Raw genomic sequence first — 15,747 nt, 5'->3', positions numbered from 1 at the left:
CTTGCCCACATGCCTGCCAGACTACATTAAACACATTTCAAATGCTCCAGAGCCCTCATTATGATGTTCAAAGGTTGCTTCATAGTCCAAGATAGCATTCCTCTTTTAAGAGGAAACCTGCTTTCTCCACCTAGAGCTGAGCAACATTTGAGTTGTCAGATGCCTACACGAAGTGCAGGGAACAGAACAGTTTCTGTTAGAAACAAACACCTCATACCAGCTTTGTTGTATCATCTCATCGACAGGTGAGTCAGCATAAATTTCTTTGTGGGCTAAGGTCTTGCCTATTATTCGTAGGATGACAGCAAGACATCCTACAGAAACAGATTTTTAAAAAACTGCTTAACAGTTTTTTAAAGTCTTGTTGCAAGTGAAAAATAACTTGAACTGATTTAACGCATTCCTCTTACAGAGCAAGGAAAGGAAAGCTGCTGTGCCAACAAAATACACTTCAGGCTAATTTGATTTTGAAGCTTTGTTGGTTTTAAGTGTGCATTGCAGTATGGAATGTGAGAGGATGATGCTTAGTCTTAGAAGAACATTTGAATCTTAAGTGAATTATCTTAGTTTAAAAACCAGAATACTTAAACCAGTGATTCCTCCCTCCAACTGCTGGACTATAAATAGTTTTCTAATCATTGCCTTTACCCTCCCCCTCCTAGTACCTTCTTTGGGGTAAAGTACTGAGAACATCAAATAGTTTTCTTAAAAACCAAGCCAAAAAGCCTGAGCAACTCCAAAGCATGGTTTAAGAGATTACAACTATTTATGACAACAAAAAATTTCTTAATCACAATCTCTCTTCCTAAGGTTTAAACAAGCTCAAGCTCACTACCTCCTCTGCCCACAGAAAGGGGGGGGTTGGAAAGAAAAATAACCCACAAACAGACTCTGACAGGGAGGGTGCCTAAGCAGCAGCACACGGATGTTTCTGGGCACCTTGTGTATCAGAGCAGAGTAGTGCTCCTCCTCCCTTTACTGACACTGTTCCCCCTGTAGCACCTAACAGCTCCACACTGGGCTTGTGCAGAGCCTCTGCTGTTCATACAGGGAACCAGAAACTGTTGATGGTGCAGGTGCTGGAACCCTGGTCTTGCCTGACCAAGTTTTATGAAGATTTTGGAAAAGTGTTTCCTCTGTCAAAAGTCAAGAGAAATGGGGCAGGAGTTTCAATAGTTATTCCAGCAGGGGACATGCATACACATGTGCTTGGCTGTTAGACTGTGCTGTCAGAACTGAAAAGGCATTTCAATATTTCCTTTGTGCTGAGCCAAAGATCTCTACAAATGATCAGCATTCAGACAGGGGAATGCAGCAATCTGAAAGGGGCAGGAATTTGAAGAGAAGCCATCACACAAGGAAAAAAACAAGGACGCCACCCCATAATACTCTTCAGTGAAACTGGTTTCTGAAAACACTGGTCCACAGGAGAAGCAGTTCCTGAAAATGCTCTAGTGCCAACAGAAGCTGACACCAGTTGTCAGACACAGGGAGTCAGTTGTGCCAAACTCTAGAGAAATATAAACACAGTGGAGAGGAGGAAATAAGTCATCAACATTATTGCAGGCATAACCTCACACCTTCACCTCTGATAAGTTAGAAGCACAGCTTTTAAGCAAGACTGGAGAGGAAAATTGATAATTTTCTGCATGTTTAAAGAACATGTTAAGTAAAAATCTGTATTCTAATGAACAAGATTGTTCATTAGAGGTAGACATCTATGGACAGAGGCACTAGAAATTACGGTACTTGGGGAAAAAATATAAATGAAATAGTCTATAAACCCTATTCCTTGTTCTGTGAAGGGATAGGAGACCACATATATGTTTCTGTACATTCATATTTAAGGGATGCTTCTCCTGGGCAATTGGAGAAAGACAATTACAGGGGATAATACAAGTTCACATTTAAAGAAGTGTTAGAAACCAGACATGGCCATCCAGAGCTAATATATGCAGTAGCATCTACATGTATATTCTTAATGAAACAACAAGCAAAAGACAGCCCCAAATAAGGCAGGATGGGAAACAACTACTTAATCTTGGTGCGCAGCTCTGGTACCACCTCCTGCAACACTCAGCAAGTTAAAGGGAGCAGGAAGGAAAGGTATATTCTATATTAGGGTGGCCTCTCTAACATGGGAGAAATTTCTAAATTATTTCCTCAGATATAGCACCACAGCTTCATTCACCGCCAGTGTCCTCCAAGACTTATTCCTTCTCACTGTCTCTTAACTCCCTTCTCATTGAATAACTAACTTAACCTGAGATGACATGAAACAGCATTGCAATTGTGCTCTGCACTGATCCTTTCCCCTTTGTTCTGTTTCTTATTTAAGTCCCTTTAGACAGAAGATTACATCTTTCTACATAATGCTTTGCATAAAGGTAATGTAATATAATATTACCCAGTTCCTGAGTACTATCACAGGAAACACTAATTGCAATATCCAAGATTCTCACCTAATACCCAATTATGGGCATTTTATTGCCAGAGTTAAGCACTATTGGTTATAATTGTGCTCCACATTGTTGTTTCCAAGACACCCAGGTAAAAACACAAAAACAAACCACAAAAACAATAAAACCCCAACAAATCAAGTTTCAGTACTACAATATCCAGCCCATTAAACAAGCTGTTCTGGAGTGCCCCTGAGTTTCTACTGACAACACTGGCAGATACTCCTAGCAAGAAGTTATCCTCACACATCCAGTTCAGAAGTGAATGGAGCAAACCAAGTACTGGAGGAAGCAAGAGCTATTTGCCATTTAATAGTTTCTGCACACCCAATCTCGAGGCAAAGGATGAGTCTTCTGCAAACCTAATAGGAATAGTCATGCAAGCTTTATTCACTCCACCCTGAAGGCACTCACAGGCTGAAAACTGGCTCAGCAAGCTTTGCAAATCAAGAAGTGTAGCAAGCATGGGAGGTACAGAGGGTGCAAGAACAACCCTCCACCTTTGTATGCTTACACATAAAAAAAAATGTCGACAGACCCAAGTCCTTTTCTCTGCTGGAACAAGATCACTTCCCTCAAGTTTTGTTACTCAAAATTTCTCATAATTGTCCTGCTGTCATTACACTTACACAATTCTGACAAAGTCTGCCAGAAAACTGTCTCGTACACAAGAACTGTTTTGACACTATGAGTTAGGCAGCAGTAGTACTCGGAGAGAATTACAACTAGTCTCAGTTCTGCCTTGGTCTCTTGAATTTCATAGCATTTTAAACATTGCTTTACTTTTATCTAAAAGAAATGAGTGGCTGTTTGTTGTGAAATGTATAACTTCTTGCAGGGATTGGGAGTAAAGATTTGTAACGCTTTCACCTGAGTTCTTAAGTTTGGCATGGTTTCATTGCTGTACACAAATTTCAAGTAGCCTCCTGAGACAGTAAGTCCACAAAGTACTTTCTAAAGGAAAAAAAACCCAGCCAGTTTTCAGTCTATTATCTCTCTGCTCTTTTACAAGACTGTGCTTGCCTTGTCTGCAAGAAATACATAGCCAAGCACCTATAATCCAGTGTACTGTATACTGAATATGTACCTGGAATTGACTGTGCAGTAGGAAGTTATGTCCCCTGACAGCTGGGAACAGCTGTGTACATTTCTCATTTGCCTGTAATTTGTTATTTGATCAAAAGTGACTCATCAAAACAAAAGCGTTTGAAGAATTTGATAACTTCAATGACTGTAGATTAATACCCAACTTTCTGCTAACTATTTCATATAGTAAAAGTTTCCTCTTACTGATCACAACCAGGCTACACACATATTAATGGAGAAGTAAGTACATGAAGGGATGTGCCCAAAAATCCTTCTACTCGTGCTTCTACCAGTCTGTAAATGCAAGTCCTAAATATCTAGTCAGTACCTTAGTTCCATACTAAAACCTTCCATCCTCACCAAATGCTAATGTATCTGGCACACTATAGTTTCTGTGGCAGAAATCATGGAAGGGTCATACACCCTCTTTACCTGTGAGGCCAAGAAGCTGCACTTTCTACAAGAATAAAAAGCTTGATCAGATTCCATGTGCTAATCTGCAGCTTCATTTCGACCTACTGTACTTATTTCTGATTTGGTTTTGTGTCCACACCCCAGCATATCTATACATGAAGGAAGAAGAACTAAACAACTCTGCACACAATTTATGGAACTAGTCTTTAGACTTCACACCTGCTTAAACAATCTTTTTATCCTAAACATCACATACATGTCCCCTGGTCTACAAGGGCAATTAACCTGTGCAGTTTCTGACACTGAGGAGATTAGGTTGATAAATTTCAGCAAGGTGAGAAGAAAGAAAATTATCATATTTATCAATAAAAGAACAAAAATTGTTTTACCCATTTTGGTCTCCACATCCTCTGCTCCCACACTCTCACACAATTAATAGGGGAGAGACAATTGATTTTAGCCATGTTGCATAAACATAACAAGTTTACAAATAAGAGCCTCAGCAGTCACAAAACAAAGTAAGCCACAAAAATAAGTGCAAGACCAGAATGAAGTTAGGTTAATATACCTTAAGAAGCATATCTTATCCAGAACTGGGACTCAAACTGAGTGCATTTGGATAGGCTGACTAAGCTTCTAGGAACTTGGAGAAAATATTAATGGCAATTGCCAAAACTATTCTCAGGCAGCACTAACTCTAACTCCTGACAGTTACCTGACTGTCAAGAGACTTCCTGACAGTCAGGTAACACAGAGTGGTCTGCATCCCTCTCCCAGCAGGCAGGGAATACACAGTCCATCACCATGCCCTAGCTGACCCACTGACACTCCAGGTAGCTAAAGTATGCAACTCCTTCCACAGTGGAAAGGCATATCCCAGACATTCACATAAGGAGAAAATGAGGGCAACTCTCTGAAACAGCTGAAGTAGCTCATTGTCTTTAATTTCTCCAGATCATGTCAAAGCATTCCCTAAACAATGTATTAAGTTTTTTACCATAATTTTAAGAAGTCTCCATCATCCAGTTTCAATGCACCACAGCATTTATTTCACTTTTCTACATAAAGATTCAGATTCATTCACACTCTAAGTGTACTGCTTTCCTTCAGAATATGGGGAGAAATAATTTTTGCCCCTTCATTAGCCAAGATTAATCTTAATTTGAAGATAATAAAGCAGAGCAGAATGGTTAAATACAAAAATCCACCCCATATGTGTATTTTATGCCCCCAAAGGGTACAAAGCCCAGGCAATACTAGTTCTGCAGTGAAAGCCCAAAAATTTCTGAAGCCACAGACATCACCTCTTAATGGCAACCACTCCAGGGATACAATAAGCAAGTCAGGAGAAAAGTTATTAAAAACAATAGCAGCAGCACCAACCACCAATACCGAAGACCAACATCTCAGATTCCTTTATTCCTCCCTGATACCTGACTTTTGTGACCGCTACTCCAATAGCTCAGTAGCTTTGTGTCCAGGAATATTTTTGGGATAAGGACTGAAGCTTGCAGCAAGAGGGGAGACTGCCAGGGAAGAAAGGACAGACAAATCACAGCTTCAGCTCTCAAGTTCAGACTAGAGAAGAGACAGGATGGGGTTACAGACCCCTTCAGACTATTCAGAAAGTAGTTTTAGACATCCCTATCACTGAAAATGGAAACATACTACTGACTGCATCTTGGTGCCAGCCAAGCCTCACCCTGTGAGGTGTAGCATGTGCACCTTCTCTGAGACTGAATACCCCATGTTGCAACAGCACTCCTGTGTTAGAGATTCACTACTAGGTCACACCAAGAATAACCATCTCCTCTCCTGAAAATTAAGGTGGTCTCCCAACATTTGCTCTTGCCTAAAATAAAATAAAAATCTAACTGATGCTATAAAACTTAACCCCCAAACTTTAATATTACAATTCACAACAGCAATTTGAAAAAGAAAAGTGCTGCTTACACTAAACTGTGAAGTTTAAAGAGAGACGAATATCAAGATGATAAAAAAAACAAACAGAAGTCAAGAAGAAATACAGGATTTTCTCCATGGAAGCATTCATACTCATATGCTTTTATCTTTATCTTTGTGAGAAAACTAAGTACAGCTCCGAGTCAGTCATCAAAGTTATACCACCCCTAAACATGTGTTGCAAGCATTACTCATACACCTCTGTCCTAAAATTCAGCCAAGACTGTAACAGCAGCAGAGACACCATCACTGTTAAAAGGATACATTCTGTCATGGCTGCAGCATCGAGTTTGCTAACTTCAGGTGAGCCAGGGCAACACTTCTTGAACTCTTTCCGCAAGTCAAAAAAGGAGTAGAAGCATTCAGGCAGTAAAATATTCTGCAAAAGGAATAAAGTAACCACTGTCAATTAGGCTGAGTTTAACCTACTTTGTGTATAGATACCAAACTTTCTAACAATAGCTTTAGACTAGATAGGAAACACAAACAATCTTTGCTACAGATTGCTCTTCATAGCTCTTCTTAGCCAGGTAAGTATTTAATAAACTTTTTTTTCTTAAACAGATCTTTATATTGTTTAATAAGAGAAATGTGCTTTTGCACTGCCAGAAAAATATTTGCCATTATTACTAGAGCTTCAAATCCAATATATAATGTAGCAGAGCCTCCTATTGCAAGATTCTTGATTGCAATTTTAACTGTATAAAGCCAGAGGGTGGTCAGTTCAGTTTGTAGAATTAAGGAAATTTCACAAGACTAGCAGATATTTTAGTTTATAGAAAAGGCTCTTTTCAGAGAATAGACACACTTCAAATATTTATTTCCAACAAATAAAATCTGACTGTACAGAAGAGGTTGACATGGTGCAGAGGTTGTCAGCCTATGCACGGTAACTGCTTTAACTGCAGCATACAAGGCCAGAAGCAAGTTATGCAGCCCACTAGAAGTCAATGAAACCCTTCTTGTCCACCACAACATCTACCACATGCTTCTAATTTTTTTGGGAGTGGAAAGGAAAAGACATGGAGAAGTCTTGGAGGCAACTGTTAAAACCAATGCAAACCCTTACTCCTTCAGCTAGCTCTTCACCCCAGACAGAATACTACATATTCCTTTGGGCTGTTTGTTGCCTGCAAGGCCTTTCTAGACTACAGATAAAGGCTTTCTGGGATTTAACAACTAGTTAGCATGTTGGCATTATAACAGATAGCAGCCTATGTGAAAGCACATTTTGGGAGCTCAAAGAACACAGTTTAGGCTCTAAAACAAATTCTGTTTGAGAACATTAGAGTTATCTTAGCATATAGACAAGTGTATTAGGCAAACGATGCTCTTTAAAGACTTAGGAAAATGTAGATGGGCTTGCCAACATTTCCTGCTCTAGTTTTAGCATGATTTCCTTCCTTGATGTGAAATGAAGTTCTGTACTTCTTTTGGAATGGCTGATGCCAATTCATTCTCTGAATACCAGGAGTTGCTAGCTGGCTTCAGAATGGATATCTTAGAAATAAATATTTTCTCAAGAGCCTAGAGATTTCTGCCTATCTGGATCTTAGTGATCCCACACTCCAATCCCTGCGTTAGGATATTCATCAAAAAACTATTACAAGTCTCATAAGCATCTGGTTTACTTCATCTACAGGCAGCACAAAGCAAATTACAAATGAACCATTCTTAACAATAGAGCAACAGAAGATTTCGATAAAGACTTGATGCCTGTCTGTGACCCTGTTATGATACAGAAAAAGGATCCCTGACATCAAAGCAACTAAAATAATTGTAGGATGTGTCCCTTCTTTTACTCACATAATTTAAATGGATAACAAGTTTTACTTTATTAGCCAAGAAGAAAGTCTTTTAAAAACCTGTTTCCACATTTTCTCATGTTTTATGTCATAGAATACAAGTTACATATATAAGAACTGTCCCTTCACTGTGAATAATGCTCACTGTTCCTCTTCTAAGCCTTCAAAGCTATCAATACTTAAAGCACAAACAAGTACTACAACCAAGCTCATTCGGTATCACTTCTGTAACAGCACAGACCTGCAGCAGTGTCCCTTCAAAGATGGGACAGCAAATTGATGGCCACAGAAGTCAGGTACAATGGGAGGAGCAGAACAGCTCAGTTACAGAGCAATGCATGTTCATACCAAACCACAAAATGAGGTGTTATTAATATTGAGGCAGTTATTTCAGAACCAGAGAGACTCACACATTGCTGCAACCCTATCACTAACAAAAAGCAGGCAGGGCTCCATAACACTGTTAGTGATTTGGCAACTGTGAAGTTACGGAAGACTCCAGACTACAGGACAATCATCACTCATAGCCTGCCTCACTCTACTGCTCAGCTCCTTACAAATACGAACATTGCCCTTGGAGTGTCAATTCAATACCAAAGATTGAAAGTTGCTATAACTAGGCATGAATGCAAAATTTCAAAAAACAGTTTATGGTTAAGATGGTTAATTGTTTAGCAACAATCCCACATCCCACCTGTTAACCCTGTAGAAGCTACAAGTATATAGTACATATATAGATACAATATGTTGCTCCTTTCTCAAGAGCCTCTTCCTTCTGATTTAACTTAAAAAGGCATCTCAAGACCACATAAGGACAGGGCACTGTATATGCCTTCCATACTAGAGAGAAGTTGATTTTTTTTGCAAGAAATCATAAAAAGCACATTAAGAGTAAGACTTAAGCTACAACGACATACCTTTTTGGAAGCTTCAGGGTGTAGAACCTGCCTAATGTGCAACTGTCCATCAGTACAGAAACAGAAAGAAGTACCTACACCAACGTTCAGTTCATTGCTCACGGACTGATTAAACTGTTGGCACGAACAAGAAAAGATATACATGTTACAGAGATCAGAGTGGAACCACTAGGCAGCGTCATCAGTTGGTAACATGTTATTCCTGGGCAGCAGGAACACAGAGCTGGAATTCTTTTTCATATAAGCCTACTCCTTCACTTCTGTAGATTTGTTTCTTACTAGCTAAGCACATACTAACTTCCATGACAAATCTCTTCACAAGGAAACCACCCCTTTCCCCCCTTCTAATGAGATATGGCTACACAGACAGCCCACACCACACAAGAAAATCCTTTCCAAGATTTGCAAGAGCATTGCAATAAGACAAAGCTGATTGCAAAGACCTAAGGCAGTACTGGGGCAGAAGAGCTTTTTAGACAGGGCACTCAAACATGTCAGAAAGAAGACAGGCTTTCAGCCCTACCCTCAATGGGAATCACACACACTTCCTTGTTAATCTAGAGGCTTCAGCACCATCATCTTCCCAGGTCTGACGAGCACAAGCCTTAACAGGGGACATCTAAAGCTGGCCTTCTTCCAGCACTGATTAGGGCTCACCCTCAGCTGAAACTTGCTCAGGGTCCAGCATGGCAGGAGACCGTGGTTGGGAAATAGCTAACCCTAACATTCCTCTCTTGGGGTTCAGTTCTTCCCAAGGCAAATAAAGAGAAGGCAAAGGAGAAAGCCTGTAAGTGTCAGGCTTTGTGGGCCTTTCTGGCCCCCACGTGTTTGTGTTGCTCCCGTACCAGGCTCCACTGCTCTGATGGTGGGGATAAGCAGATGATGATACCACCTCTACCCCACGGGGGAGCTCCCAAAGGAGACCAGCACTTAGCGGCCAGGTATGGGGTGTCACCTGTCTCAGTGCCTGCTCCAGCGGTGGAGCCAGTGCCAGGCTCTCCACATCCACTTGGGTGATCTCCTGGCACTCAGCCGTCAGTTCTGTGTGGTCAGGCCGGACCAGCACGTCATGCAGGTGCCCCAGCTCCAGAGAAAGCAGAGGAGGGGGTGAGTCAGCTCTCCGGGCTGAAAGTCCCCACCTGCAGCACCAGCCCCTACCCTCCACCAGAGCTTGCTCCAGCCTGGGACACCCACTACCAGCCCAGCGCCGAGACCGCCCTGCCCGCATCCAGCATGGCAGGCGCCAAGGGGAGCAGCAGGTCGGGGTGCTCCCCTGTCGGGTGAAAATACCTCCTTACTCCTCAGGTCGACCACTTTCCACAGGAGCTGGAGCAGCTCTCGCTCGTCTGAGCCCAACCTTGCCCCGTTGGTGCCCGCCGTGGTCACGAAGAGAATCACCAGGTAGTCGGGAGACGCCGTCATCGTGCCACCGGGCCAGCAGAGAGGATAAAAAGAAGGAAAGGGAGAAGAGGGGAAAGAGAAGAAGCCGGAAACTTTCCTTGCCCCAGGCGCTTCCAAGCGAGACCCAAGCGGCAGAACCCCCAGCTGCAGCCTCACTCCCCAAGGACCGGGCGTGGGGGAGGCGCAGGGCTCCCCCTCTTTCCCACCCCCTTTTCCCCGAGGTAGGCGTAGCCGCTCCCACACTAACTGCGCTCCTGGGGAAGGCGCAATGGCTGCGAGCTTTTCTGCGCGGGGCCGCGGCAGCACCTGCCCGCCCCCGGCCCACGTGGTGCAGGTAACACACACCTGGCGCCGCCGCCCATTGGCCCCGCCGGGCGGGGACGTGGCAGCGCGCCGGAGGCGGCAGCCGGAGTGCGGGACCGGGAGTGCGGAGCCGGGATTGCGGGCGGGACGCCCGGCGCGGACCGGGATTGCGGAGATGTTGCGGGGGCGCGACTATGGAACAGCAGCCCCGGGCCCCTGAGGAGCCTCAGCGTGCCCGGACCCTGGCGAGCCGCGCCTTCCGCCGGCCAGGTGCGCTGCACCGGGATGGTGTAACTCCTGAGCGGCGGGACGGGATCGCCCGGTCCTGCCGGGACATGTCGCAGAGGGCACTTCTGCGCCTGCCCTGCTCCGGCAGCTCCGTCCCCCGGACGGAAGGGCAGGGGAGATGGCCACCCCGCTCGTAACAGCCCCGGCGGGTCCGCCGCTTTGGTCGGGGCCGGAGGGGCCAGTGTGGTGCCAAGGAGCGCTGTGTCGGCGTGCGGGCCGGCTGCCCCCGGAGCAGCTCCGAGGGAGACCAGGGGCAGAGGGCGGTAAAGCCTTTTCCTCTGTCGTCCTTAAGGCAGCGGCATCGCAGCTTTTCTACCGTTCTGGCACGGCGGATCAAGTCGTGTGTTAACAGCTAGCCGGCTGGTTTGGCTGTCGCAGCCTTCCCTTGATGAGCTGGTGATTTTGACCCTTTTGACACTGTCTTTTGTTTTATGGTAAAATCTCTATTTTAAAATCTCCTCTTAAAATGCATAATTCTCCAACACAATTTTTTTTCATGACAAATCACAGAACGCAAACAACACTAACTTTCTGCAGGCCAATTCTGTAATATACCTAATTCTTTAAGACCTCAGTTGTTCATTTCCAACTTCATTGGGATGCTGCTTCTTGAAATTTTTACTGAGATCATAGACTCATGGAATATACTGAGTTAGGGGGTGATGCTGTTTGGGTTTTGCATTTTTTTTCTATGTTCTCTGTGTTCTTCACATATATTTTTGTAACTCTGTCACCTATGGAATTAGTAGCTAGTTTTCCCAGTACTTTTCCATGGCCTTTCCCTAAGCAGAAAGACAAAACAAACTCCAGAGCTCTAAGCCCCAGGGGGTACAAGGCCCCAGTGGTTCTGGTTCTTGGTTCTTCCTGGGAAGCAAGGCCGAGAACGACTCTTTGAGATACATTCTCATGGACAAAGTACAGCCAGTGCTGAAGGAGGGCTCCAGAGAAGGGGCTTGACCTGGGGCGGAATTGCATCACCACTTGTCCTTCTAATTAATGCTTTTTATAAATTTTGCTAATTTCTTAAAACCTATAGAAATGTACTTACCCCTGGAGGGGGTGGGTTTTTGTGGACATTTTCCATAACTGCCCCTGAAGGCCTTCATTAAAGATCCTCTTTTATATTACCTCCTTACTAAAATTATCTTGAGTTTCATTTCCAGGTTGGGAAATAGGCAACAAGGGGACCCATCAGGATCATTGAGTACAACTCCTGGCCCTGTGCAGGAAACCCGAAGAATCACACCATGTGCCTGAGAGCATTGTCCAAATGCTTCTTGAACTAATGAAGGCTTGGTACTGTGACCACTTCCCTGGGGATCTTGTTCCAGTGCCCAGGAACCCTCTGGGTGAAAAGCCTTTTCTTGATATCTAACATAGACTTCTCCTGACTCAGCTTCATGCTGTTTCCTCAAGTTCTTGTCACTGGTCACAAGAATGAAGAGATACATACTTGCTCCTTGTGAGGATGTTGAGGACAGTCTCAGGACAGATGTTGAGGTCTTGCCTCAGTCTCTTCCTTTCTTTTCAGCTACTCTTAATAAAGTTTTCCCTTGAGGCCTTTCACTATTCTGATGGCCCTCCTTTGGACACTCTCTGAGAGGTTTACATCTTTCTTATATTGCAGTGATCAAAATGTCACACAATACTCGAGGTGAGGCTGCCCCAGCTCAGAGCAGAGCAGGACAATCCCTTCCCTTGCCTGGCTGGTGATGCTGTCCCTGATGCCCTCCTGGCTGCCAGGGCACTGCTGACTCACATTCAACTTTCCACTGACCAGGACCACCAGGTCCCTTTCTGTGGCGCTGCTCTCCAGCCTCTCATTCCCCAGGCTGTCCGTACATCCAGGATTGCCCCATCCCAGGTGCAGAATCTGGCACTAACCTTTGTTAAACTTCATACAGTTGGTGATTGCTCGTCTCTCTTAATTTGTCAACATCCCTCAGCAGGGCCTCTTTGCCCTCAAAGGAGTTGACAGCTCCTCCCAATTTGGTGTTGTCGGCATATTTAACTTAGCATGTCTTTGAGTCCCACGTCCGAGTCTTTAATGAAGACATTGAAAATAACTGGGCCAAGGATGGAGCCTTGTGGAACCCCACTAGTGACAGATTTCCAGCCTGATGTCAGCCCATTCACTATAACTCTTTGCACATGACCTGTGAGCCATCTGCTCACCCATCATGTCAGTTCATTGTTCAGCTGTGTGGTGGACATTTCAATGAAGGTGTGCCTTGTGTGTTTCTTCATCACTATTCCTTGTACTGCTGCAGGTTCACAGATTGTACCACCTTTTATTAGCACAAACACATTTGTTTGTCAGGAAGGGAGCAGATGTGTTTCACCACTGCTGGGTATTCTGTCAGCCACTGACTTGTCCCCATAGTACCTGGCGTGCTCTTCCTGCCCTGCTGTGGTTTGCTGCAGCCTGGTTCTCCTTGTGGGGGCTGCTACCAAATTCCAGCATGACATATGATGGTTGGAGTAATTTTCACTCTCTGGTCCAAGATTTCAAAATTGACATTCACTGGTAGCAGAGACTGCAATTTAAGGGCTTAAAATGTCAAATTAATCCCTGCAGTTTTTAAAAGCAGTAGTTGAAATTTTCCATGTGAATCCAGTATCAGGAAACAACTAAGATAATTGTACCCTATTTGTCCGAGGTTTAGAGCACCTGGTTTTCTTTGTGCATTTGTCTTCTCACTTTTGATGCACAGAGTAAAACATTTGTGAAGTGAAGGTCTGGGGTGTTTGTCCTCAGTAGTGGCTGCAAGTGATCTGTACTCAGCATCTGAGGAGTGATGTTGGTCCTCACACAGGGAGTTTGCTTTGTGATCTCTGCTTAGCCTGGAGCAGCAGGATTCAATGGCATAGGATTTCTTTGTGCAGTTTCCCTTTCAGGTCTTAGTTTACTGCAACTTCTTAGAAAAACATTTATACTGTAGTACAAAAATCCAGCACGTTTCTGAAATTATTTCACAGTGGAGCATGCCAGACAGAGAGTTCTGGCTTGGCTGGCTGCTTGTCTTTCAGTGAAACTTAATCATGTTTCCTCAGCAGTTTCTTTCTCAGTGCTAGCTTGGCTTTTGCGATGCAGCCCTTGTCTTGTGAGAATGATTTTTGGATGGGCACCTGTTCCTTTATTAGTGACTTGTTGTGTTCTGGCTTATGCGCTTTTTTTTCTTCTGCCTTATTGTTTCATCCTATGTCTCTGTCCATCTGGGAGCATGAGAGTCCCCAAATTATTGCTACAGCAGGCTGCATTATGTACAGTAACCCCTTTTAAAAGTGGAACCATACCCTGAAAGTATTTTAAATTCCCATTATGTATTTTCGATTACCAGCTAACCCTTGTTTCATTTATTCATTTGTTTATGAAGCTGCTTTTGCAATTGCCACTGTAGGGCCATTACCTTTTATTTTTCTCTTTCTTGGCTAATACATTCCCTAAAACACCTGTTTTCCAGTCACAGTTCCCATTCTACCCTCTTTCTTGCATGCTTGCAGCATCTGGTCTAACAACGTGCACCAGTTGGTCAGGTTCCTGTGTTGTGTTGCCCAGGCTCTTGGCATTTGTGTGCTCCCATTCCAGTTGCTTGTCCCGGGCCATTCCGTTGTCCTGGGACTGGTTAAGCATGGTCTTTTGCATGAAGTGCCACCTTCCAGATGACATGGGCGTTGTTATCTACAGAAAGGTGCTGGCTGCTTTGAAGCAAGGCAATCTCTCAGGGCTCCTCCCAGCACCCTGTTGCTGTACTCATCTCCTCTCTGGCAGTCCTTTTGTTTCCTGCCTGCTGTCTGTCTGCCCAGCCCTTTTGCCAATCTCAATGTAACAGTTTTTTTCTGTCATTTTGGTATTAGTTCCGGTGATTTCCCACCACGTGTTCTTTTGTTTCAGTTACAGTAACAGGATAGTTCTGAAGCAACTCACACCCTTCTCTTGCCAAGGAGCTCACACCCCCTGCCCCCAACACTGCAAGAGACTCTTATTTATTCCCTCCATTTTTCTGAAGCTTCATTCTTTCACCCATTGATCCCCTTCCTAATAAACAAACAACCTGTGACTTTGCACTCCTCAATATGTCCAGATTTTTTCTGCCAGTTCTGCATCTCCTGCCCTGCTGTATTCCTCTACAGGAGGGTCTTCACCCCAATACCACCTGCAACTGTTATCCTTTCCAGCACAGACCTTTGGTCTCTGACAAGTATCCCATCTGTATCGCTTTCCCCAGTTTCCTCCAAAATATCAACTTCTTAAAACTGAAATTGGAGAATCAGCTTTTTTGAATATGTTAATGTTCACCACCAGTTTTTTAAAATGTCTCTAAGATAACTTCTGTTCCTAACCAAATTCTGTTATCTCTACTTTTATCAGTGGAGAAAATACCCCCCCAAAATACCCAAATTGCTTCTTGATATCATGCAACTGTGTGATAGTCAAGCACTGCTGTTCTTGCAGCAAGGAGATGCCTGACCTGTAAGCCCAGCCATGTGCTGAAGTCAATGACATTGCACTCAGAGCCATCTAAATGTAATCCTGCAAAGATGATTCTGCTCACATCCAGAGCTGCAGCTGTTCCCAGCAGTGAGGGAGTCACTGCAGATAAAAACTCAGGGCTGGAATTCCCCTGCCAGTTACCAAAGACTCACTGGCTGACCTGGTTGCAGTACTGTTGCAGGCTGTCCCAGCAGAGAAGTCATCTGACAGGGACTGCGCTCCTCTGGCGCAATGGCACACACGGTGATGCCCACATTTGGAGTAGTTGTGAAGCTACTGCCCCACAGAAGTCTCCAAAGAGCCCCTAAACATGATCAAAACAAGCTATGCCAACTGTCAAAAGGGATTGTGCTTCTCTAGTAAAATACATATAAAGGGGTTTTTCTTCTTTTCTGCATAAAGATATTGTATTTTACTTCAGGAGTTTAATCTGGTAATTCATCAGGATGAGACACAGATCCATGCTGGGGCAAGAATGACAGCAGGGAAATCTGCCAGCATGGTAAAGGACACCCCTTGTTTTTCAAATTGTGAAATATTTCTTTAAAGGGATTTGTACTTCAACTACATCTGTTTGAATAGCACGAGGCAGAACCATGTTTTCAGTGAGCTGGGAA

The 15,747-nt window shown here is 43.9% G+C and overlaps 1 protein-coding gene across 5 annotated transcripts in view; it reads right to left on the bottom strand.

The window, feature by feature from the left end:
* Positions 1-10,291, bottom strand: part of ESRP1 (epithelial splicing regulatory protein 1) — a 32,317-nt gene extending 22,026 nt beyond the window's left edge. For 4 of the 5 annotated variants that reach the window (XM_030971111.1, XM_030971112.1, XM_030971116.1 and 1 more), the window contains exons 1-4: positions 9,934-10,291; positions 9,599-9,727; positions 8,644-8,757; positions 6,186-6,300 (exon numbers count right to left, since the gene is read on the bottom strand). In XM_030971111.1, coding sequence (XP_030826971.1) covers positions 6,186-6,300; positions 8,644-8,757; positions 9,599-9,727; positions 9,934-10,065 — 490 coding nt within the window. In that variant the 5' untranslated portion in view covers positions 10,066-10,291. The remainder of the gene's footprint in view (positions 1-6,185; positions 6,301-8,643; positions 8,758-9,598; positions 9,728-9,933) is intronic. The other variant, XM_030971115.1, reaches the window with a different exon arrangement.
* Positions 10,292-15,747: the final 5,456 nt, after the last annotated feature.

Source organism: Camarhynchus parvulus, chromosome 2, assembly GCF_901933205.1.
Source record: "Camarhynchus parvulus chromosome 2, STF_HiC, whole genome shotgun sequence".
NCBI classification, from domain to species: domain Eukaryota; kingdom Metazoa; phylum Chordata; class Aves; order Passeriformes; family Thraupidae; genus Camarhynchus; species Camarhynchus parvulus.
Note: the sequence above shows the minus strand (reverse complement) of the source record. Positions and strands in the feature narration are given on the sequence as shown.